At 36.1% G+C, this 24261-nt stretch overlaps 5 protein-coding genes across 5 annotated transcripts; 2 read left to right on the top strand and 3 right to left on the bottom strand.

Annotated features, from left to right (window-relative positions):
- Positions 1-1479: 1479 nt before the first annotated feature.
- LOC118262703 (armadillo repeat-containing protein 7-like) lies at positions 1480-4321 on the bottom strand. The gene is made up of 3 exons (XM_050697455.1): positions 4063-4321; positions 3729-3899; positions 1480-3530 (listed from the first exon to the last, which is right to left on the bottom strand). Exons 1-3 carry the CDS (start codon positions 4169-4171, stop codon positions 3271-3273), a joined length of 540 nt encoding a protein of 179 aa, XP_050553412.1. The 5' UTR covers positions 4172-4321; the 3' UTR covers positions 1480-3270.
- Positions 2773-3249, bottom strand: LOC126911268 (hydroxyacyl-thioester dehydratase type 2, mitochondrial-like). The gene has a single exon (XM_050697355.1). The coding sequence runs from the start codon at positions 3247-3249 to the stop codon at positions 2773-2775; it is 477 nt and encodes a 158-aa protein (XP_050553312.1).
- A 211-nt stretch (positions 4322-4532) lies between the features above and the next one.
- On the top strand, positions 4533-9963 carry LOC118262666 (eukaryotic translation initiation factor 2A). The gene is made up of 12 exons (XM_035574208.2): positions 4533-4692; positions 4786-4927; positions 5022-5157; positions 5248-5327; positions 5474-5652; positions 5878-6032; positions 6171-6255; positions 6388-6561; positions 6942-7119; positions 7309-7562; positions 7653-7834; positions 9217-9963. The coding sequence occupies exons 1-12, from the start codon at positions 4671-4673 to the stop codon at positions 9340-9342; spliced, it is 1713 nt and encodes a 570-aa protein (XP_035430101.1). The 5' UTR covers positions 4533-4670; the 3' UTR covers positions 9343-9963.
- An 824-nt stretch (positions 9964-10787) lies between these two features.
- On the top strand, positions 10788-20101 carry LOC118262663 (MFS-type transporter SLC18B1). Its single transcript, XM_035574205.2, has 12 exons — positions 10788-11550; positions 12072-12312; positions 13374-13447; positions 14549-14765; positions 15996-16086; positions 16397-16631; positions 17442-17540; positions 17716-17811; positions 18355-18526; positions 18820-19015; positions 19123-19640; positions 19912-20101. The coding sequence occupies exons 1-12, from the start codon at positions 11258-11260 to the stop codon at positions 19990-19992; spliced, it is 2313 nt and encodes a 770-aa protein (XP_035430098.1). The 5' UTR covers positions 10788-11257; the 3' UTR covers positions 19993-20101.
- On the bottom strand, positions 19912-22581 carry LOC118262679 (ommochrome-binding protein-like). The gene has a single exon (XM_035574221.2). It carries the CDS (start codon positions 22548-22550, stop codon positions 21645-21647), a length of 906 nt encoding a protein of 301 aa, XP_035430114.2. The 5' UTR covers positions 22551-22581; the 3' UTR covers positions 19912-21644.
- Between the last annotated feature and the right edge of the window lie 1680 nt (positions 22582-24261).

The raw sequence follows: 24261 nt of genomic DNA, 5'->3' as shown, positions 1-24261 counted from the left end.
GGCCATATAAACTCTTATCTCCGGTAAATATTCAATGAAAAATTGTCTACTCAGCGTTTTGGCCGCACATCGAAACGTGTCTAAATCGCGCCTCGTTATATTTTACGTGAATTTATCCAGATGACTTTCTTTGTAAGAACGTGATTGCTGATTGAAAATAGTTTTAAGATAAGGATCTAATAAAACATCTAAGTAATTAAATAAATACTTAACATTCCGCATACAAAATTCCAAATGTAAGTAGGTAATTATCTGTACCTCACGTAGGTAGGTATGTACGTAGTACACATGGGTACTCACTTACTACTTTGTAAATATTTGCAGGTTTTCCCTGAAGTCAATGTTCGAGATGGACCACCAGATCAGTCCGTTAGCACCTATGAATGCACTTGAACTTAAGTATATAGGTACTATGTAATAAAATATTGTTAAATTGTAGGTAAGCGATATTTCAAAAATCTCGCCATTATCTGAATGATTTCAGGTTTTAAAATACCGTAGACACTTTTTGGGGATATTTGACTTACTCACAATTTAGTAAGTGCTTGACCAGCAGCACTGTTAGCGCCGTAGTGTATCTACTGTGCCACGCAACGAGCGTTGAGCCACAGAATACTAGTTGAGTCGTTAGTTCGATTCCAGCACTCAAGAACAACGATTCACAAATTGTTCCTGGTCTAGGTGTGATGTTTGTAAAAAGCATCCACGATACACCAAACTTTACTCTGTAAAATCTATAGGTAATACCTACCACTAAGTAGTACATAATAACAAAGTAAGTAGAAAATGTTATAAAACGTGAAAAGGATTTCGGTTTGGTTTGAAGGTAGGTCTCGGATCGTAAATTGTACTTTTAAGCATTCGGTATTAATTTGGCTACTTAGAGTGCACAAGTTCTGCAAGTCCTATAACACCTAATCAAAAAGGGGTTGGCAGAAGTGTACATGTAAAATAGTATACTTACTTTCCTCTAGTTATGTTCATTGTTCAGATCCCATATATTGGAGTAGGAGGGCACAAAATCTATATTACCCTTAACAAATTGTTAATAACGTCCGAAATAAATTAAAAACCCATTTTAGACTATTCAGTTTATTTTCTACATATTTTTAAAAATACTAAGTACTGATCAGACGAAAAAATTGACAAAAATCCTTATCGTAGTACTACTACAGCGATCTGTGTCGCACTGCTCGTTTGCCAACATTTGTCGATTACACGAGTTCAATCACAGCCTTCCCAATCATAGAATTTTTACTCTATAAAACACTGAAGCAAGTTCATCTAGCAACTAGCAATAATCTTAATAAAATTTGAAATTTCTAACACTACATAAATGCTACAAAGTGATAATATCAATAAGCACAATTTATGGACTACCAAATTTAAGAAAAATATTAACTTGTAAAGCTTTCTTACAATATATACCGAGTACTATGCGCAAGTACATAAATTGATGGATGAAAATAAAAACAAATGAACAGACTAAAGTTTAATAAAATAAAAACAAACATGTCTGTAACAGATGAAGAAGTGTAAAACAAAAAATAGTTACACAAGTTAGGTATGTACATGAACATAAACCATAATAAAAAATATAAAGTAGACATGATCACATTTCATGTGATGGTGATACAAACTAAAATAACCAATTAACAGAAAAACAAACTGATGTTTCACTAGGATCTTACTTACCAGCAGTAAAAAAGTAATGAAAGGAGGAACAGTCACTTATAGTTACTATTAAGTAATTGCTATCTTATGTTATACTTTCTAGAAAAGTTGTTTTTTTTCCTTTTATACATAGAAACAAATACATTATCATCAAACCAGAAAGTTAATGTCCATTTATTAGCTGTCATACAAAAGTTATAAAAAAACATACACAAATACTATCACAAGTCAGCGCAGAAGTCAAGTAGAGTATGATAGTACATATTGTGATAAAATGGCAGTATCTACAAATCTCCTTTTAAATCGTTATGAAGTACATGTAGTCAATAAAAGATCTGGACTTAAATATAATATTATATATGTCAAGCATTTTAGCCACATGAATTGAAAGTTATACATACAAATCAAACTGCATACAAAATGTGTATTTAAAGAACAATGTTAAATAAAATTGTAAGTCAATAACGAATTAAAACATATATTGTGCGTATGATTTCATAGACACCAGATACAGGCAAGAAATTACATTGACATTCTCTTTTTGTTTCTGAAATTTCATTATAAATAATGTGATTAATACATGTGTTAACTGTTGTCATGTAAATACATGTTTACCAGCAATAATACAATTTTCATGAGTGCATTACAAAGTTGTCCACAATAAAATTGCACATGAGATGTATCAATCCACATCTTTTTGTAGTGAACAACTCATGATCTAGTTACTATCAGTCTTAATTAATTATAGACTATGAAATTTGTATAATTATGGACATTAAATGGACAGATTTCATGATACAGCTGCAGCATGCTTGGTGTTCACTCACTAAATATTAAACTACCTTGTAGGTACTGAGTTATCTAATTAAAACTAAATAATTGTACTTTTCAGTTTATATTAGGTATTTGATTTCATGAATTTATTGGCACATAGACAGACTATCATAAAATTTAAGACTTTCCCAATAGACTTTTTCTTAAGTAATAATTTTCAGAGATTTATAAATTTTAATGCTCTGTGGCATTACATAATTTTTCTTAATGTTAAATACTTAAATCTATGAAATAAGTTATTATTACGAGTTATCTTATATATGTCTAACAGTCTTTGGCTAACATGAGTTTAGCCTCACCTTCAAACACAACCTTCTTTTCTTCTTCGACAATGCAATAAAACTTTACTTTGAGAATCTTCCTCACATCAACAAGTTCTACACTTATAGTCAACTTCTCACCAACAAAGCACTTATTAGGGAACTTCATAGTTTGTGACACAAGCACTGTGCCAGGGCCAGGCAAGTGGGTGCCAATCAGTCCGGCCACTAAACCATTGAGAAGTGCTCCATGCACTATGGGCCTCTTGTTGCCATTATTCTGATGCAAATAGTTATGGTCACTAGTAAGATTGGAGAATGCATCCAAATCTTTTTGAGTCAAAGTCTTTTGTATGCGAATCTTATCACCAGCTTTGAAAGCTGTATTACTAAATGAAGTTGTGTGAATTTTGCATATCTTCTGATAGTTCTTGTTGTTCACGACAATATAGGGGAATCTGTTTGACAACATCTTGTTCATTTTTGGTAAAATTACTTTTATTTATAAATTCTCATTTGCTTTGCATACATCTTGTAGGTATATAGTGGCTAGGTTAACTAATCTTTTATCGTTGGATTTCTGTATATCTTGAATCTGCTGCACCACCTTTGATGCTGTGATTTCAGGCTCTGTTTGGTTATTGTGAAGATACATCAAAGTTGTGATTGTGTCAGCTATGATATCATTGTGGTTCAAGCTGAGTAGAGCAGTGAGCGGCTTCAGTCCAGACTGTGTTATGATATATTCAGCATTCAGTGGATCTGTAATTTTAAATATAATGATTAAAGTACCTATAGAATATTTCTTTGTTACTGAAACATAACATTAAAGATGGACCATTTTGAAATAAACATGTAGTACACAGTCTTTATTGGGTTTACTTGAGATTTCTATTTACAATTATTTTAAATAGGAAACTCACTGTTGACATATTTTTTATAGAGCATGTAACTACTCACCACAGCATAAATTGCAGATCCCTGCTACAGCAAAATGAAGCAATTGGAGGCTGCTCTCATTCTTAATGACATGAAGGAAAATATCCAAGACTCCAACGTCTCTGATATATTTATAATTAATCGGGTCGTATGCAAAATTAGCCAAATTAGCTAACACTTGGCATTTAGCATCTGAAAAAGAAATATAGGTACTTATTACGTTAGTAGTCCTTCAAAGTAACAACATCAAAGCTTACGAACAAAGGTCACAGAAACTTCTATTGCAATGATAAAGTTTTAGTCTGGATTATTTATATTTATTAAATGTATAAGTAAATAACTGAATTTTATTTACCATACGCAGTGGAATGTAAATATTCATCCACTAAAAGCGACAGAAAGGTTTCTCGATCTGTCCCATTTTCAGGGGTACGTTTCCTAAGTTGAGACTTGTTACTAAACATTGAAACTTAAAAGTATTAGTTATTTTATTCAATATTTTAAATTCACAGGGTCACAGACACCAACACATTAAAAGAAGCTAAAAATTTCACACGCCTTTCTGACAAGTTATTAATTCAAATCCTCCATCTTGAATTCTTTCTTTTAACGATTTGACATTTGATTGACTTTGTTTGACCTACGGCTGCGTTCAAATAATAGATTAAATATATCAGCTCAGCAAAGACCCTTACAAAAATAACGGGGTTCATGTGGGGTCCCAACTTCCAAGTCTTGAGTTCTGTTCTGATAAAGTTCATTATGAATATAAAAAGAAGAAATACCATAATATTTTATAATTTTTAGGTACTAAAACATAAATAACTTTTTTTGTTATTTATCTGTGGCAAATTAAACGTCTGCTGTCTGTTCTTCGTGCCGTGCGGCAAATTGTGAAAATAAAACAAAATTTTATCATGTTGAGGTTTTAGATAATTTTCTATAAAACACCTCGCAACAAACATGAGTACTCCTTATATTGCTGGTAAATATTTACAGAACATCCGTTCAGTCTCAGAAAAAACTGCTACTTATAGGTTATGAATGGTGATTTTTAACCACAATAATATTTTTCCAGGTCTGACCACCAAAAATATATTCTTAGTAGACTTCAAAGAGCCGTATGCAGAGACAAATTTAAGGGATGAAACCACTACAAACATACGTGGTATTATATTTAGTCCTAAAGGAACATATTTAGCGTATAGAACTGATAAGAAGTGAGTGTTTGATTACTACTTCACATGGGTATAAATAAATACAATCTTCTTGCTGATTGTGAAGTCAACTAAATGCACGTAATGTTTATTTCAGAGTTGAGATTGTAAGATGTTCCGACTGGTCAGTAACTGCAACTATAAATGGAAATGTCAAAGAAATGTTTTTTTCACCCCTGGACAACTACTTTACTATCTGGGAAATGTTCATTATGACAAAAGAAAACCCTCAGGTAGGAAACAATGGCAATACTCTTGTGTTTTTAATGAATTGCAATTTATAGCAATTATGAAACAATATCACCAAGAGTTTACTGTTTTAGGGCAAGCCTAACCTCCATGTGTATAAATCAGCTGATGGCCAACTCGTAGGCAGCTTCATACAAAAAAATCAAACTGGATGGTAAGTTACCTGAGTGACATTTATCACAAACCAAGAATTAAAATTTAGCTTACTAATACAACATACATTTCATCATACTCAATCATATACTTCAAACTAAATGTTTTATTAAAAAATGAATTAATAACTAAATTATACTTTTGAAGGGAACCAAAATGGACATCAGATGAGAAGCTGTTTGCTGTGCAGATGAACAACAGAGTGTTGATCTATGAAGATGGTGTACTGGACAGATTTGTACAACAAATGCAGGCGGAGAAACTGAAGTGTTTCAGTGTCTCCCCTAGCGCCGCTCCTGTGTATTATTTTTCTGCATTTACTTTAGGTATGGTTCATCATTAGTTGCGGACTTATATCTTATTTGTTTACTTTTATGACATTTCCCAAACATGATTGTTATTGGAGTCAAGTTTTAACAGAAATTATAAAAATTCTATGTTAACTCTAAAAATATACTAGTTTTAATTTTATGGTACTAATTTTGATGTGCCATCTAGCTAGCTTAATTATAATGTAATTTCATTTCTATTAAATTCTTCATGGTTTACAGGTAAAGCAGGCCAGCCATCATTTTGGCGTGTATTCAAATACCCTGAGTTTGATCAGGCCCAGGCTGTGGTCAGCCGGTCCTCGTTCCAGGCTGACAAAGCTACATTTTACTGGAATCGGCGTGGTACCAATGTTTTCGCGATGACGCAAACTGATGTTAGTAGTGTTATGTTCTTTAAATATCTATAATACAACTTATTCTTTCTTACCTAATTTAAAAAAGGCTATATAATGTTATATTAATAACATGAGCACATAACACATTGGTTAATAACATAATTATTTTTATTGCAGGTGGACAAAACAGGTGGTTCTTACTATGGAAAGCAATCACTTTCTTATGGAGATGTTAAAGGCAATTCTGAAAATGTGACATTCAGTAAGTTTCAAATGTTATGCTATTTCATAGAAAACTGATCACATACTCATTTGTATGGCAGTCTCAGTGGTCAGTTATTATTTAACTATCCTTTTGATTTTCTAAATTCTCAATAATGCTTCCTTTCCCTAGGTAAGGAGGGTCCGATACACTCCATAGCGTGGAACCCGGGCAACTCTAACGAATGGATGGCGGTGTATGGACACGCGCCCGCTAAAGCTACGCTCTTCAATGTTAAGTGCGAACCTCTGTTCGAATTCGGCACGGGATCTTGGAACTCCATATACTTCCCTCCTGAAGGAAATCATATCCTTTTCAATGTGATAATTTTCATGTGATGGTTTTATTTTATGATGATTAGCACACACACACAATTTCACGCCTTTTTGTCCCCGAAGGGGTAGGCAGAGGTGCACATAACGGCACGTAATGCCGTTATACAATGTACACCCACTTTTAATAGAGCCTATTGCCATATACCGGACACAATTTCAGACTCCGTGCTACTTAGAAGTGTATAATTATTAAAGACAATGTAGAAAATGTTTAAGATTGTCTTAGGTACATTTTTGACGTAGGCTTTGGTACGAATTTATGACCTAAATTTGGTATCTTCTATTCTCAAGAAACACTCCATGTATACCTTTACAACAACATTCAAAAATCTTTCCTTAACTGTAAAACACGCGTGCTGTTGGGTGGCTTCGGTAACATAGCGTCTGGCCACATTGAGGTGTGGGAGCTCCGCGGGTACAAGAAGGTGGGGTCCTGCGCGGCCCCCGACACCACCAGCCTCATGTGGGACCCCCGCGCCGAGACCTTCGTCACCGCCACCACCTACCCCAGGCTTACTGTCGGCAATGGGTATGATAACTAACTACTCATTTAATTGTAATTTCTTTAGTGGTGTATAAAATCCTGTTTTACTAGCGATCTAGTTTAACGTCATCCATTCATTCCTAAATCGTGTTTCAAGTTTCAAATAGCTTAGCGTTACCACTTCTACTACCTACTTCCAGGAATTTAACGATTTTTACAAAATTACTGTTTTAGTTACAAGATCTGGCACTACACCTGCGCTCTAATGCACAAGCGCCAGTGTGCTGAGAAGGAGAACCTCTTGGCTATCAGCTGGCAGCCAGGCAACTTCCCAAAGAGTGAGCTCTCTAAGATAGTGCCCAAGTCCATTGAAGACGCCACGCCGAAGCCAGTGGCTGCGTACAGGCCGCCCGGCGCTAAGAACAGACCTTCGACCTTCACGTTACATGAGCAGGAGAAGCCACATAGACCTGGAGAAACGCCTAGTGGTAAGATATAGTACCTTACTATACAGTATACTTTCTAGTTTCTAATGTGTTTTGTACGTTCACAAACATTAATATTGTAATTTGGTTTAGCGGCACCATCGAAGCAGGCGATCAAGCAGAAAGAAAAACGTGAGGCTCGTAAGGCGCGCAAGGCTGAAGAAAAAGCTAGCGGAGACACCACTTCCCCTCCCGCCCCTGCCACCACTCCCCGCGCACCGTTCATCTCTACAGGAGACCCCGAAAAGGACAAGAAGATAAAAAATCTCAACAAGGTAATCATTATCATCTTCATTTTCGTTTCCGTCCACTACTGGACATCGAATATCTCAATAGCATATTTCTGAGTCGGTACTATTAAATATAAAGTTAAAGTAAGATTAATTAATCAATTCTTTTAAATCCTTATTAATCTCATTTAAAATTCACACTTAATTTTACAATGAGGCGCCGAGTAGGTATCCACCTACCGTGTCAAATAACCTGAGTAGAAATTGGTAACCCAGAATAAAGGTGCTTCAGCCTCCAATAGATAACGAGGTACTAATATTAAATATTCTAGTTTTGATTCATTATTATGCCTCTTAATATAGATATGGAATTAAAAAAATAATTCCGTATTACATTACGTCACGCACGACCTCCTTAGTTGACGTCATTATTTCTTAATTTGATGACTATTTTAGCTTTGTACTAACATTTTGCCCCGTTCCTTTGAATTTTATTTATAGTCGGTCATAAAATTAGCTTTTCCACCCTTAAATATAGTCCGTTTAGTGCTTACGTAAACTTCGAATTTAGGTCAACGGATTTAGGCTTGTTTATACGTAATTATGTAAGCACTGTTTTATGAACAAACTAAAGTACCTATGTTTTAACAATGTTTAAATACGTCCCGTATTTAGGATTAACATAGCTTCATAACACGGATTTTTATTCCTTTAGCTTTTTTTTTATTGTATAAGCCGGTAAACGAGCAAACGGATCACCCGATGGTTAGCAATCGTCGCCGCCCATGGACACCCGTACCACCAGAGGCATTACAAGTGCGTTGCCGGCCTTTTGAGGGTCAGGAATTTAATGGTTGTTGGGAAATCGGGAATTGGGAAGATTGAAAAGGGGGGTCTCTGGTAACCTCACTCACACAACTAAGCTTCTCGAATTTGGACATTAAAATCTATTGCGAAGTATAGAAGTAGTAAAGAATAAAAATAATGTTAATAAAAAAATATTAAACTACAATTAATTTAAGGAGATTCGATTTAGCTCTCGAATTAAGCCTAAACCAGTTTTAGTAGTTGATATACTCATAAATTTGAATATATTAGGTAATTGGAATGTTATATGGAAAAAAAATTTTCGCATATGTAAAAAAATGTTTGTAATAACTTTAAAGTACACAGTACATTATTATAATGAAGTAAAAGGAACATTACAAGTTAACTAATTGAGCGAATAAATCACGCAATTTGATTGTCTCGTGCAGCGAATTGTACACGAGTCATGTACATTACATTGTATTCAAGGCCATCCTAAGAATTAATACAAAATTATAATTTTATAACGCTAGGGATGTTAAAAACATGTTCTTAAAACTTAGTTCGCTCGAGATTAAAATAGAATATCCGGTGTATTGTATAATAAAAATTTGTTACAGAAATTGAGCGACATAGAGAAGTTGAAGCAACAAAAAGCGGCCGGGAAGCAGTTGGAACTGAACCAACTGGCGAAGATCGAGCAGGAGGCTGCGCTGCTGCAGGAACTCGCTCAGCTTCGGTTATGATCGGCCCCGCTCGTCAAACACGGACCCGATTACGAACAGAACACCTCCAGTCTAGTGTTAAGGACAGCTCTATACTTGATCCAGTCTAGTGGGACAGGTGACCTACATACATACAGTTATCAAACAAACGTATTTGTTGACAATCGCAAAGATATTTTGTATAATAAACCTGTTCCACGAGAATGTTTCATTGATTGTTAATTTAATAAAAAGACTTATGAGATAAGCTATAAATACGACGTGTAAACGCACGTCATAACTATTGAAATATATGCGTTTTGTGTTACTATTTTTGTATTAAATAATGCTGCGTTGAATCGTTTGCATAATATAAGATTTGAATGAAGTGTATCTATTTACTTACGTATGTAAACCGGACTGATACCTCAATGTACCGAATATTATTGTTCCGACTGTCCGCGAGTGCAGTCACGTACAAAAGCTATATTTTTCACTTAAATCTGTTAATAAATTATAAGAAGTATCTAATACATTTATTTTGACATGTTGAAAGCTATAAGATAAGTGTTCAGTGACATCAATACAAGTGATTGTTGATTTGTTATACGTATAAACATTAGTTTTGAATAAAAACATCAATCTGGTTACTATATTTTGTAAGTGGACGTTTTATTTACTATGGTGATACCCTATATCTTTACTTCCGCTTGTCTATCTAATCTTCACTATTAATCTGAAAATAGCGTGACTTGTATTTTGACAAAATTTAATTTAAATCCTAATAGTATATTTTTCTAGACACGAAAAAAGTAAAATGAGCGATGCTAAGTAAGAATCCTTACCACAATTATTTTGAAAAATTAGAACACAAAATCAGATTCCTTAATTATAGTCTTTTCATTACAAAACTATTTGTTTTAGGCAAAGGTGCTTTCGTGGAATAATTCAATGCTTTGGATTGCAGTTACCAATGCACACAAAGAGGGTATAACTTCTAAATGCACGTAGCATTATGGAATTATTCAGGAAAGTTATGGTTCCGATTAAGCACTGTTCAAGTGAAGTGCATAGAATAATATTTAATTCCTTCCTGAAATTAATTTCAATTGCCGCTAATACTTCAATTATTGCAAGTGTCTATTTATTCTAGTACATCATTACAATCTGTCTAAAGCCATATAATTCATATTAGTAAGATTTTATATGATTCCTCCCAGAGCAGAGTGATCTCATAGTCCCTAATAAGTCTCGATCAGAGAGTTGACCCACGTCGTCGTCCCTTGCGGTTGCTTGCGTGAAGTTTATGCGTATGTTTATCTAAAACCATGTTTTACATACACAGCTACCTGCCTATCTCAGGCGAATAAATAAAGGCTATAAAATGTAATCGATGGAATAAAAGTATATTTATATGGTTTTATGTCACCTATTTCTGTTTCAGGCACAAAAACCTTTCACTATAAATATAAATTACAATGAAAAGTACATAAACGTACCAGCACGTGAACAGCAAAAGTTTAAAAATGTAGATATTCCAAATCCTTTCGAAAGTTCTTTTAGTGACCGTTTGACTATCGCAAACAAACAAGATTTGACGAGTACCTACTTCCATTTATCAGGTACCTGCACATAAATAAATGAGAGCCCCGCCACCCTTCCCTCTGCACCGCGACAACTCAGTCGCGCTGTCACTGGCTGGAAAACGTTCTCTATCCAGGAAATTTTTATTTGAACGCGATAAGATATCGATAATAAATTGATATATGCGAGGTTGGATTTTAATTGTTAACAGTAGTAGCTAGTCGGTGCGCTCGGTGTGTTGACACACCGATAACTCGGTTTGTTTACGATCGGTTATTATTGCGACGGCGACGGCGGCGGCGGCAGTGGTGTGGTCTAGCACATTCCGTATCTAGCTGCTCGGACTGACTGAGGAGTAGTGTGGCCCTTCAACATGGATAGAGAGTGCGACGATGACGAAAATATCCAGTTACTTAGTGAAATTGATCATGAACGGACTACAAGTGACTCGAATTTGAATAGTGTTATGGTTCACAGAACTGCCTCTCAGGATACGATAGTGTTTAATAGCAAGATGATGAAGACCTCCACCCTCACGGAGGACATGGGCGCCACGTGGGGAGGCCGGAGGTCTCTGCCAGACTCGGGCAGGCTGCGCCGCGTGCACTCGTGGTCTGGCGGACCTCCAGATGACATTAGCTCCGAAATTATTATATTGAGAGAACGGTAAGGTTGTAATTATATCTTAGAGCCAGGGTTTCCTGGTATAGGTACCTACATACCAAGTACCTATTATCTCATATTCACTGAATAGATGCAGCTAAGTGGGTAATTATTATAAGCACACGTGCTGCAGTTTCATGCTATTATCATCAGTGTATTGTAAATGTAAAGATAACAGTCGTTGTAATTTATCTGTACATAATCAATGTTAAGCAACCATATCAAGTATCACATGTAATCCAATAGGCACTAGACTGCTCTTGGGTTTACTGTACCTAGAACTAGTTGATAATATTATTTGAGTGAACCTGCACAATGTACCTATCACGTGAAAGCCTAAATTTCTCTTAAACTTCTTAACAACTTAGTCAGTGTACTATGCAACTAGCGTTAATTATTACCTATATATTTTCTAAGTTTCAACCATGGGCTAAACATATTTCAACTGAGATGCACTACAATAGACAAGTCTGACAACAGCCTCACCTAAAGAACCCTCTATGTATGTAATGTACAATTGGCAGGTTGGTTCGGACGCAGGCCCGCCTGCAGCCGGGGGCAGTGCGGCACCTCTCCAGCCGGCAGAGGCTGACGCTGGCTTCCTTAGCGCTCGTGGACTTCATGAGTTTCTGCTCCATGAGTGTGATGGCGCCGTTCTTCCCCCGCGAGGCAGCTGCCAAGGGTCTCTCAGAAACTATGTGCGGCATTGTGTTCAGTTTCTATGCGGTCGTTATGTTCCTTACATCGCCTCTGTTCGGGAAATTTGTAAGTATTGTATTATAGATGGGTCCAATATTTACTGTGACTTGTATTTAAAAGTAATCTTAAGGCTAGCAAGAATTAGATTCATATTTGTTCTGTTGACTGTTACTGTTTCATCATCTTCTTGGGATAAACTAGTGATGATGAACCAACAACCACACACAGCATAGGTACATACGTAGGGGTAGCACCTATTGATGTATATATTATAATAGGTATATTGAGTACACCAACTTGGATACCTAAGTATATATTATATAGTTAGTGTTAACACTTGCTATCAATCGCAAACAATCTTCAAATAGAAGTTCTATTCACAAGTAAACAAGTAGTACATTATGTACCTCTGTAGGTGTAGGTACACACTTGTCGTACTTGGGACATTTAATTAGTTTAGTTATCCTTTAACTCCCTTTATGTTATTAAATTCGTTTACTTTTAATTCTGCCTTTCAGGTATAAGGTAGTAAGTTAGTTTAGTGGTTAAGCACCACTTCCAGCGTTAAGTAAAGGGTTATTGTGTTCTGTTCTGTAGTAATTTGGAGCGGTGTATGCTTAATAACTATTATTAAGGATATAACTGCCTAACCTAACCTATGTAACTGCGCCCTTAATTAAATTGAACACGTATCTATTAAATGTAAATACGCGCTCATTTGTATTAACCTCAAGCTATTGTTATGACAGAAAGTTGACGAAGTACTTAGTATTATCTTTATAGATATAGTGGCATGGTTGTTCCAACGAATAGTTAGGACTGTAAGTCGCTCTGAGACCATGAGGATGATGAATTGGGAATCATGTTTCATAATACACAGCAGATCCTTGTTCTCTTGTACACTTTCGCTCGTAAACTTTCTACTTCGGAAAGATTCCAGTAGGTTACACAGTTAAGAAATAGTCTAGTCATAATTTAATTGTCATAAAACATCGGAATTCCATTACTCTGCTCAGTGTACCTAAAAAGTTCTATATAATAAAATAACAGTAGATACCTGTTATATTTACTATCATCTAATAGACGTTATATATACCTATTTCATGTGTGTTGTTTACCTATTGCAGTTACCGACTGTTGGTGCGAAGTTCCTATTTACAGGAGGCATGTTTGTCGCCGGCGCTTGCAATGTATTATTTGGGTGAGTTTTATGTAAATATTATTGGAATATTTGGGAGCTTACTCATCCAGTAATATGGAATATTTTGTTTATTTACGATTAATGAACATTGTAAACATGATGAACCAATTTACAAAGAAAGCTTGTAGGTTTCCTAAGTAGGTACCTAATGTTGTTTACATCGCGAGACTATCGCATTGCTGCATTATCTAATCTGTGGTTTGATAGATATGATTTAACTGTCACACTCCCTCAATTAAGTAATTTAGAATGGCTTGCTTCGAATTTACAATTATGGCCAATTTACGATCATAACATTCATATTCTTGAAATAAATTTTAAGACTACAATACGATGCTATGTTTAGTGTAACGCTTATGTTTCACGCTGCAATTTTTTTCTACTAATTACTTTACGATATAAAATACAAGCCAATTCTAATCTTGTTTGAATGCAGATTAATGACACGGTCATTAGTTTAGATTTTCTTCGTTTCGTTATGGAATAACACAAGTTTAACATTTACTTCGGTCGCCATACAATAGTTCACGTTTTCGCATTTTCTACGCTTATTAACTGAAGTATTAACTTTTCCGATTAAGCGTAGCACGTTAAAAACGTATGCTTTTGTGTGAACACGCAAAATTACAATCTAAATAAATAGATCTATTTTGCATTTTCATATGCTGCAGGCGAGAATATGGTCTTTGTAATTATTTGTCTATACTGGATATATTTTTAATAAAATATGTTTAGAAATTAAATAACTATTTGTAATTTATTTATGCCACCTCAACTACATTTTACTGAAATCAGGTCATTAGGAGTATGTAATTTAATCCCATGAACCCATTAAAACCATGGTTTTGAGGCTTGTATATACGACGGTAAAATACTATAATAATAATTTTAAATGTAAATGTAGAAAACGGCTATTTTTAATATTGTGTACCTACTAGACTATGATTTTAATTTAAAAAGCTTTATGCACAAATACATTGGTGCATATAATGCCGTTGGCATTTCTGCCTGTCTGATAATTGGGTGAATTTCAACTTGTAACCAAACAGAAACACACGTACAGTTTTAGGCCTTGTGTACAAGTTCGCTTTTTGTTTGTAGCACACTAGCGTTAATTGAAGACGCGCAAATGTTCACGATACTCTGCTTTGTGGTGCGCGGGATGGAAGCTCTCGGCGCGAGTGCCTACTCCACGGCAAGCTACGTGTTCGTGGTGAACACGTTCCCCGACAGCATAGGCTCGGTGCTCGGCATCCTCGAGACGTTCATCGGTCTCGGCATGTCAGTCGGACCAGCCATCGGAGGCCTTCTGTACACGGTAATTGTATTTGATTTATGAAATATATTATATAACAAGACATTTTTTTTTTCTCTTCTTGATGGCAACCGAGTCTCCAATACAGAGTTGTCGACTATTCTGCCAGTGTCGAGTGGTGACGGTAGATTATAAACCGTCGAACACGTTTTTTACCACAAAGTTAAAGACATTGTGGTAAAACACGTACAACGATTAAATTTTAAGCATCGCATATTGCCAGAGATTTTCTTCAGAAATTAAATTATAAAAGCTCCGTAACTACCTAGCTGTAACATATAGTATTGTTTATCTCCATGAAATAAGGTAGTGCGAGTATCTACATGTTCATTCTAAACTCACCAAAAATGTTCAATGTTCTAATTAATCAGAGTAACGAGCGCGCGCTGTACATAATTATAATAATCTGTAAAGTTATCGTAACGGGTTTAATTAACACCCCTACACATCTGTCAAATTAATTAATCCTCAGTACGGTTTATGTCGATATCGCTTCATGAACTTATCGTAATACAAATTTTAAATCAGAAACTACATATAACTATAACGGAAACGTTAGAGAGTATTTGCTATAAAATAAACTGATGTTCTTGTTCTTGTATAATAGTACTCAATCATGTCCTGCCTTGCTAGTTGGCGTTAGAATATTTTATCGTAGCATGTAGCGTAGCACCGTAGCATTACACTACTACATGCATAGCACATTAAGCATAGTTTAGAACATTGAATATGACGTAGCAGGGTGTAACATACTTCTAAATATGATAGCAAGTTACATAGCGTGTGCGTGTAGCGTTGTAGCATCCTACGCCGTACAATTAAATGGCGTAGCAAAACGCGTAGCATGTGCGTGTAGTATTGTAGCGCACTACGTCGCAGAATTAAATGGCGTAACAAGTTACGTAGCATGTGCGTGTAACGTCGTAGCGCCCTGCGTCGTTGAACTAAATGGCGTAGCAAGACACGTAGCGCTGACGTGTATTTTCGTAGCGTACTACGCCATAGATCTACATGGCGTAGCAAGTTACGTAGCATGTGCGTGTTGCGTCGTAGAGGCCTACATCGTGTAACTGAATAACGTAGCATGTTACGTAACGTTCAACTACGCCGTCGAAGAGTTAGAAGAGTAGCAAGTTCCGTTGAAATTACAAGTGACGACATGGATATTTGGAATTAAAATGCCTGTAAAAAGTTGTATGAATGTATAATTACTTGTGTAAATGTTCCAGGTAGATCGGGGGCTTCGGGCTACCATTTTACACTCTTGGCGTTATCATGGTGTTGACTGTGCCCATCAACTTCTTCCTGCTCACTGACTGCGAAGGTAACTTACTTAGCTTATTAGTGTAATAGTAATGTTGTAAAAAAGTATTTACTGATATATAAACTGCAAATTTGGTGTGGTAGCTGGACAACCGGCTGCCGCGCTACCGCGTGAAGCGAGTTCGATTCCCGCACGGAGCAACTCTTTATGCGTTCTATAAAATGTTTTTCCGCATCTGACATGTCCTGGGACATGAGATAACGTTAAAAAAAAGAAAAGTTACTGCTCCTTGAGGTGATCGCTTTTCAACAAGAGATTTGATTCATTATTTGGGAAGTATATTTTTTAACGATTTTTAATTCTTTTACAGAGTATGTGTCCGGCTCTAAAACGGCTTCGATTATCGCTTTGTTCAAGATCCCTTCGATAATAATAACGGGTCTTGTAATAGTGATTGTGTCCAATACCTGGGCCTTCCTCGACCCGACTCTGGAACCACATCTACGCCAATTTGGTCTCTCCACCGAGCAGATAGGGTTGATATTCCTACTATTCTCCAGCCTCTATGGAATATTCAGCCCTATATGGGGTTGGGTTGCAGATCGGTAAGTTTGTTTTAGAATTATTATAACTAGTGGTCGCCTAGTGGTCGAAATTCGACCATATACGATTTAATTTACAATACTTTAACATACGTTCAAGAATAATTTGTATTTAACGAATTGCTTGCTATTAGTTTTGTAAAATTCAAATTAATATATTCCGGCGCATCATGAATAACCAAACCTCCTTCAATTAGAAACCTCTTTTCATATGAGACGTGAGAATACCATCGCAATGTCTATCGATTTTGACGTTTTGTCAAATACGATCAGATACTATGCATGTGTGTGTAATGTTTTATTTATTGATTTAATGTACTTTATAAGCATTATTTTTGAAAAATATTAACGTTCCGCAATTCTCCTACACATAAACTATAAGTGTACCAAATTTTATGCTCCAACGTCCGCGCAATTTTCGTAAAAACTGTTACAAAGTGTTTGCTTCACGTATTAATATATAGCTACATACCTATTTAGTTTTAGGTCGCCTTCTCCTTTTCGAGTTTCCTCTCGAATCTCAAAATATCCATTACCCGATAAAAAAACTATGTTTGATAAAACCAAGTGTTAGACCGTTATATCCCATATTCAATCTCACGCTTCCAATTGATTTCTGTATCAGGACTGTTTTCTACCCAAAACAGTAGTAGATTCATTATCTATTAAATTGAGACCATGTTAACACTAAAATTTGACTGTGTAGAATACCTAAATACTCAAAAACTAGAAACTGAACTAATTCGTACTCATACAATATTGGTAGGGTGATACAGCGACTTGAATGGTTAATACGTATATGGTATGTTGCAGGGTGCACAATCACTGGTGTATGATGGTGTGGGGTTTGTTCCTGTCTTCGGCAGGTTTGCTACTTCTAGGACCTTGTCCTTTCATACCAGGTCTACCGAGGTAAGTTGCTGAATTAAAATAATCAGATTTATTATAAAGACATGATTTAAATCTTGTCTTTTATCACGTCTCATCATCAAAATCATAATATAATGTAAAGAAAAATATTGACATAATGTGTTTATAGAACTTTATTTATGTGTTTCTTTATTTTGTAATAATTATTACTTTTCAGGGATCTGTGGTTGGATTTGGTAGCTTTATCTATACTGGGTATGTCCGTGGCACTGACACTCCTGCCCACCTTCCAAGGAGTATTAACTAGTTCTATGTAAGTATTCATGAACTTTGTCATTCATATAATTCAAAGGTAATTAGTGTAAAACTAATAAAAAGTTATCATGTGTACTTTGGAGACCGCCAATAGCTTCACTAAAGTACCGAAGCATACGTATTTTTCCTTTTTATACTTATTATTTTAATTAAATGCTTTAACATTTTACGTCTAAAGGTCCACTCAATGTTTTAAATACAACCTACACATATTTTACACATCCTTTGATTGACTTCAGTACCCTTAGTATGACCCGTTCGGCGCTCTGATTGGTTGGTTCATTCGCGCCGTCCAATCAGAGCGCCGAACGTCTCGTTTCGTTTTCGTTCAACGTAAACCAAACTCGTACTAAGGGTACTGGGGGCCTTATCTGCTATTACAATTGTGTCAGAATGGTCGATCACTGATCAGTGCGAGAGGGACGGAGCTATACAACCTACATAGCTCCGTCCTTCTCGCACTGCTCAGTGATCGACCATTCTGACACAATTGTAACAGCAAACTAAGGCCCCTGTACTAGAATATTATTTTTCACATTAGTTACGAGGGCGGATGCCCCGAGGCGCTGACGACGTACAGCGCGGTGGCGGGCGTGTGGTCGTGCTGCTACTCGCTGGGCGAGGTGCTCGGCCCGGCGCTAGGGGGCGCCCTCACCGAGCGCTACGGGTTCCCGCTCTGTGCCACTCTCTGTGCTGCTGGCTGCTTTACTATGGTACGATCTCTTCTATGATAATCGGTGTCATACGAATATTTATAGTGAGTTGATAGTCATCAGAGTTAATTATGTCCAGAAGAAAACTTAGACATAAGTGAAATTTTTTGATGGATGCGGAGGATAAAAGTGGTTCTGCGTAAAATATGCTCATTTAATTAATCTGGTAAAACACGTTAGTTTAAAATAAGAAGTTACTACTAAGAAAAAAATACTCGATGTTTTTTACAAAGAATGAAATTGTTTAGTTTACCTTATACCTACTCTAAACATGTTATTTATTTCATTTCTAGGCAGTAGTAACTCTAACTTTCTTCTCTCTGCGCGAGTCCCGTAAGTGCACGCAGTCGAGTGGCAGCGCGTGCGACTCCATCCCGTACACGGACACCACGTGGAACAGCAACAACTTCTGTCGCACGCGCAGCGCGCCGCAGAGCATGGCGGAGCATGCGCCGTTGATTACACCCTGCTCTTGTTACAATACACATGGCAAGTCACACTTAGTTTATTTTAACGAAAAAAAGTATTAGACTTCTTATTAAAATATAACTACATGTACTTTGAGGTTTTTAATTAGACGTTTTCAATTTCCCCAGGCTTCACTTACGGAACCTCTCCTCCGAAACATTTCTGTCTACTGCACAACAAGAGCAATAAGAGTGGGTACGCTAGTATCGCTGAAATCGCCGCGTACATACTCAAATTTCAATTCGTCACTAGTTTCTACATAAAGATGAGGAAATCACGAAGAAAAGCCATCACACCTCCACCCAGCAAGCCCGTGGTCGACGAGGAATTGTACCAAAACTACCTTGACAAAGAAAATGATGAGTCCCGTGTGAAACAACGCATCAACTCAGATGGCTACATTAATATGACCAAGAAAAGCGATAATTACTGTTCATATTTAGAAGACGCCATCTTCGGCAGTCCTGATATCATGAACAATGTGTCCGCTGATCATTTGAAAGTTAAGAAATACAACACGGGCCTGGTTTCCACAGAGAAGCGCTGCGAAACTGAGAAAAGAACCACGTACGAAATAATACGACATAATCTCGAGAAAGTACAATTTTATGAGCAAGACGAGTGCCCAGCGTTTGAAGATATTTTTGTAAGTACTAACTATCCTATGTAACAAAACATACTTACCTAACACATATAATTGTATTCTCAAACATCTGATTATGTCATGCAATTTAGTAAGTAAATTATGCATTGCGTCGAAGGGTTGGCCTAGTGGCCTGTGATACAAGCTTTTACCTACAGCAGATACCAGTCTCAAGTTTATAGTATAATTGTTTGCCGTATATTCTTATTCTTAACTGGTGAGAGAAATAAATTAACGAAGTATGTTTTAGTTACACTTTGATTTGGTTTCGCAGGATAGTTGCGGTTGCAGAGATGGTGTTACCTACGTGAGAGGAACAGTGACCGTGTCCTCCACCGGCGCCTGTGAAGTGTAGGATACCGTAGTTACTGGGTTTTAAAAATTAATTATGTAAGATTTTATAGTTTTAATTCATACCAATTTAACCAAATACAATTCAAAATATTAAATTTAAATATATATAATTTTTTTGTATTATTTTTGTTGCATGCTTATTCTCTTTAACATTATCTGGCCCCTGGCGGAAATTCAATGGCAAAAATATTTTACGAATTGCGCCGCCCACAGGGGTAGCAGAATGTTTGTGGAGTTCCCTTTCGCGAAGCTCCGACATTCGCAATACTTGATCGAAACACGACCGCCTACGGCTTATGCTTCCTTAGTACAAACGACCTCTGCTGACGATTTCGCGACGTTGTCATGGAGATTTTGCGACTCAGCCTGACCACTGTCCACTTGTGTAATCCGGAAAATCTAAAAATGCTTTCGGAAACAACCCTCATTTTCGTACAGTTGAAGAAAAGTCCCCGCAGCGCCGCGACGCCAATGGCCAACATTGGTTTTCCACGACCAATCCCGGACCTACTCGTACCCGGATAACATAAGTTCCAAGCAGATTTACTTGTATAAACTTTTGTATGAAGATATCGGAAAGTAAAAGTTGGACGTAGACATTACCACTGAATTCACATGATGTTTTTGTGTTTTCACAGGACGTCCCCAATTTACATTTAATTAACTGACTTCATTTGATTTATTTAGTTCGGAATGAATTCGATAAATATCACAAGTATGAATAAATAAAAAAAATAATTGTTTCTATCCTATTAATAATGTTAATATATCTTCTAAATATAAATACAATCGATTTTCAGACGATATTTACACATTTACAATCATATAAACGTTACGTTTATTTATATGATTTTAATAGTAAGAAAGGTAACAAAATCATATTTTATCGATAACACGCGTTTCAACAACCCGCGTTAAAATTGGTATTGTTATCGGTGACTGTTCAATAGATACGACGTCCACAACACCAGGCTGGCATAAGGTTACAAGATATTGGTTTTAGTTTTCGGTATATATTTTGCTGGTAAAATTGTTTAACTTAATTTCAGTACTAACTTCAAATAAAAATAAAATAGGCTAGAAATAGGCTACACAACAAGAAATCTTGTACCTATATTGTATACAACATTAATGTTTTTTGCTTATATTAATTTTAAAAGTTCGCCCAAAATATTTTAAGCGTTTTGTGTTTACCCGGGCAAAGTAAGGATTGGTCCGCGTGTACAGAGGGTTGGGGGAAAATCACAGAGGGTGCGACCCTTTTATTGTGGGAGCGAGACAAAATTAATTGTCCTTTTCTATTGATGTACTTACAATGTTGTACGAGTGATATCTCTTCAATACACTGCCATCCTGGTACCCTGTGCATTTTGTTGTGGAGTAACAATAGTGAAATTCTGATGAGGTTGCTAGGGGTTTTAAAACTACTATGTAAACGTGTGGATTACATGGTGTTACTCTTTGAGTAACTGGAATGTAGAAGTGAGAAGAGACTATAAAACCATATATTAGCTAATATTAATTGTATTAAAGAAATATCTAAGAACACATAGCTTAGTCATATTACATATTAAGAGAATGAAAGGTAGATAAAGTTAAAAGGTACAAATGTATGACTATGACTTACAAATACTTCGTGTATTAGGTACTTTTTTACTTACAATCGTGCGGTAAAAGTTTCACAATTTCATGGGGGTTGGAATAAATCATATTGTCCGAACTGTCGAATGTTAGTCCGAATATATTCTTGATGCTGGCTATTTCGGTCAACGTGTGGTTCTCCTTGTGCGCTACGTAGATGGCACTTTTAGCGCAGAAGTGTGCGACACCTTTGTGGTTCACTTCAATGGCCCTGAACTCTTTCGGCCCTTGGTATGGGATGCGCTCGTGTTTCCCTTTTTTTATCTCAAACAATCCATCCTTGGTCGTTATGAACGTGTCGCCTTCTCCATCAATCGCGAATTGGTATATTTTCTCGTGAATATGTTGGTGAAGTGAGACATTTTTCGCTTTGAAGTCGTATTTGTGTAGGCGTTGTGATGGGTACTGTATGAAGTACAAGTGGTGGTCAAAATATTGCAAATCCCAAATGTCATGATTCTTGACAATGTGCTTCAAGTTTCCCTGTTTCTCGAGATGGTCAGCGTAGATGCCTTCATTGCCTCCGAAATACGCGGTTTTGTTATGTTCGTCGACGACGACGGCGAAACCGTTTGTTATTCCATTTATCTCAGTAGGCATCGTGTCGTTTATCTTCACGTAAGCAATCCCGAACGTGTCCTGAGTGTCATCTCCCTTATTGAAGCTGAAGAATATTTGATGTTCGTGGTTGTATATGGCCAGTTGGTATGGCCGGTTGATTCCGTTCATGATGACATGTCTCTTGTGCAGTTTTCCGTGCACATGTACTCCCTCACAGGTTTTATTGGAGTGATGTGGTTTAGGTTTAGGTTTTTCAGTGGTTTTACCGTATGTGCCAACTATAACACAAATCAAGACAATTATAAACTTCATTTTCGCGAGAGTAACAACAGACATGGTTCGCGTGTGGCCGTGCATTGAGTACTAACTACAGACTACAGCAATCAATGAAATATTATACTTTATGTATTGATAATTTGTAATTAACGATTGATATTAAAACAACATGTGTTACTTAAACTACGTGATAAATAATAACTATTTATTCACACTATTAATCAAAATTATGTTATATAGTTAGTTGTTGAACCCAAAACTCATATCTTGGTATGTAGGTACGTAGATATCCTTAATTTTATAAATTTATTCAAGTACAATAAGTAAAAGTAACATTTTCTGTACGTGCAATAAAACTGATCCTAAAGGGTTGTTATTGCACAGGGCGAGTCTAGACTATAAAACAAATGAATGCCTGTGCGGTGTTCACCCCTCAGGCATGTTCAATCACATTTGTCGCTGGGTATTAATAATTTTACCCTAGTAGTGATAAATGTAATAAGTGGCCAAGATGTTATTTTTATTTCAATTTAAAAGGCAATATATTGTACTTACACAACAAATATTTGTTGAATTCTATGATAATACTTTAAATACTAATTTGATGCATTTATTGGTGCTACAGAAGATTTACAGGCAAACCAAATATGATTATTGATTATTGCTTTTAGGATTCGTGTTGATTTTGTTAATGAAACAATAATTGTTTAGTTTTATTTTTGTTACAATTTTATGTACCACGATAGTTTTTTGCATAAGTTTGATGGTAGATTAGATTTAAAAAAAAAATTGTAAATTTTGTAATAAATGTGCCCTGTTTGGCGAGGCGAGAGGGAGTGTCAGACTTTTACTAACTATAAACCACCCCGTTCCTACTCCTGCTTTTCGAGCCGGAGCCCCGGTAAACCCGCTAGGTAGTCCGCATCTCCGGATCAACCATCAGCCCTACTGGGCCTCATCTGTGGTGATCTAATGGCTCTTTGAGAGAATTCGACGCGCCGCACGCACGGGTCTGGTTCTGGTCGGGCGGCGAGCTACTACTCGTCCGCAGACCCGCACTTACGCGCAGAATATGTGAATTTGTTGTCCTTTTGGTTTAAAGCAAGTACAAGTAAGCTTGTTTGTGTGATCTCTAATTAATATAATCGTCAGACGGCGTTTAACATTATAAATAAATACATGCTGGTCAAAAAATATAGGGTTTATATTTATTTTATTACTTTCACCAATATGTGTCGTGAATTATTAATAATCACTACTAAAAGTAATAAATTTTCGATCGATTATTCACATTTACCAAAACGTGCGGTTATTATTAATAATTTTGTGAAATTATTAATAATTTTCAATTAATCAGATTTACCGTAACATAAATAAATAATCCAAGTTGTCTTTATCCTCGATAGACGGCGTTGGGATCGAAATAGATCGCGCTATGGTTTCGTTACATTCATTTGGTTGGGTATCGGCCGAGCGCTTCGGTACTATCGTAAAAAGTGTATTATCAGTCGTATGATTATTTGTCTGTAGGGGTCCTGCTGTTTCGTATATTCTAAATTGGTTTCGTTGTATTTGTCAATTAACCCTGGTTTTTTGGCTAAACTATTTAACGTAGGTTTAGTTTGATATCGATTATTAGTAGTTACTGTAGTTAGTTTTTTTAATAAAATTGTAAGTCTAATTTATAAATTAATTAGATTAGATTTAAGTCGTTTCTTTTAAATTATTTAGTTTAAGCTTGGTTATTATAGCATAGAGGATAGGTTGTAATATAGTTTCTTTTTTAATTGTT

Source organism: Spodoptera frugiperda, chromosome 12 (genome assembly GCF_023101765.2).
Source record: "Spodoptera frugiperda isolate SF20-4 chromosome 12, AGI-APGP_CSIRO_Sfru_2.0, whole genome shotgun sequence".
NCBI classification, from domain to species: Eukaryota; Metazoa; Arthropoda; class Insecta; order Lepidoptera; family Noctuidae; genus Spodoptera; species Spodoptera frugiperda.
The sequence above is the reverse complement of the archived record's forward strand: the minus strand, read 5'-3'. Positions and strand labels throughout refer to the sequence as shown.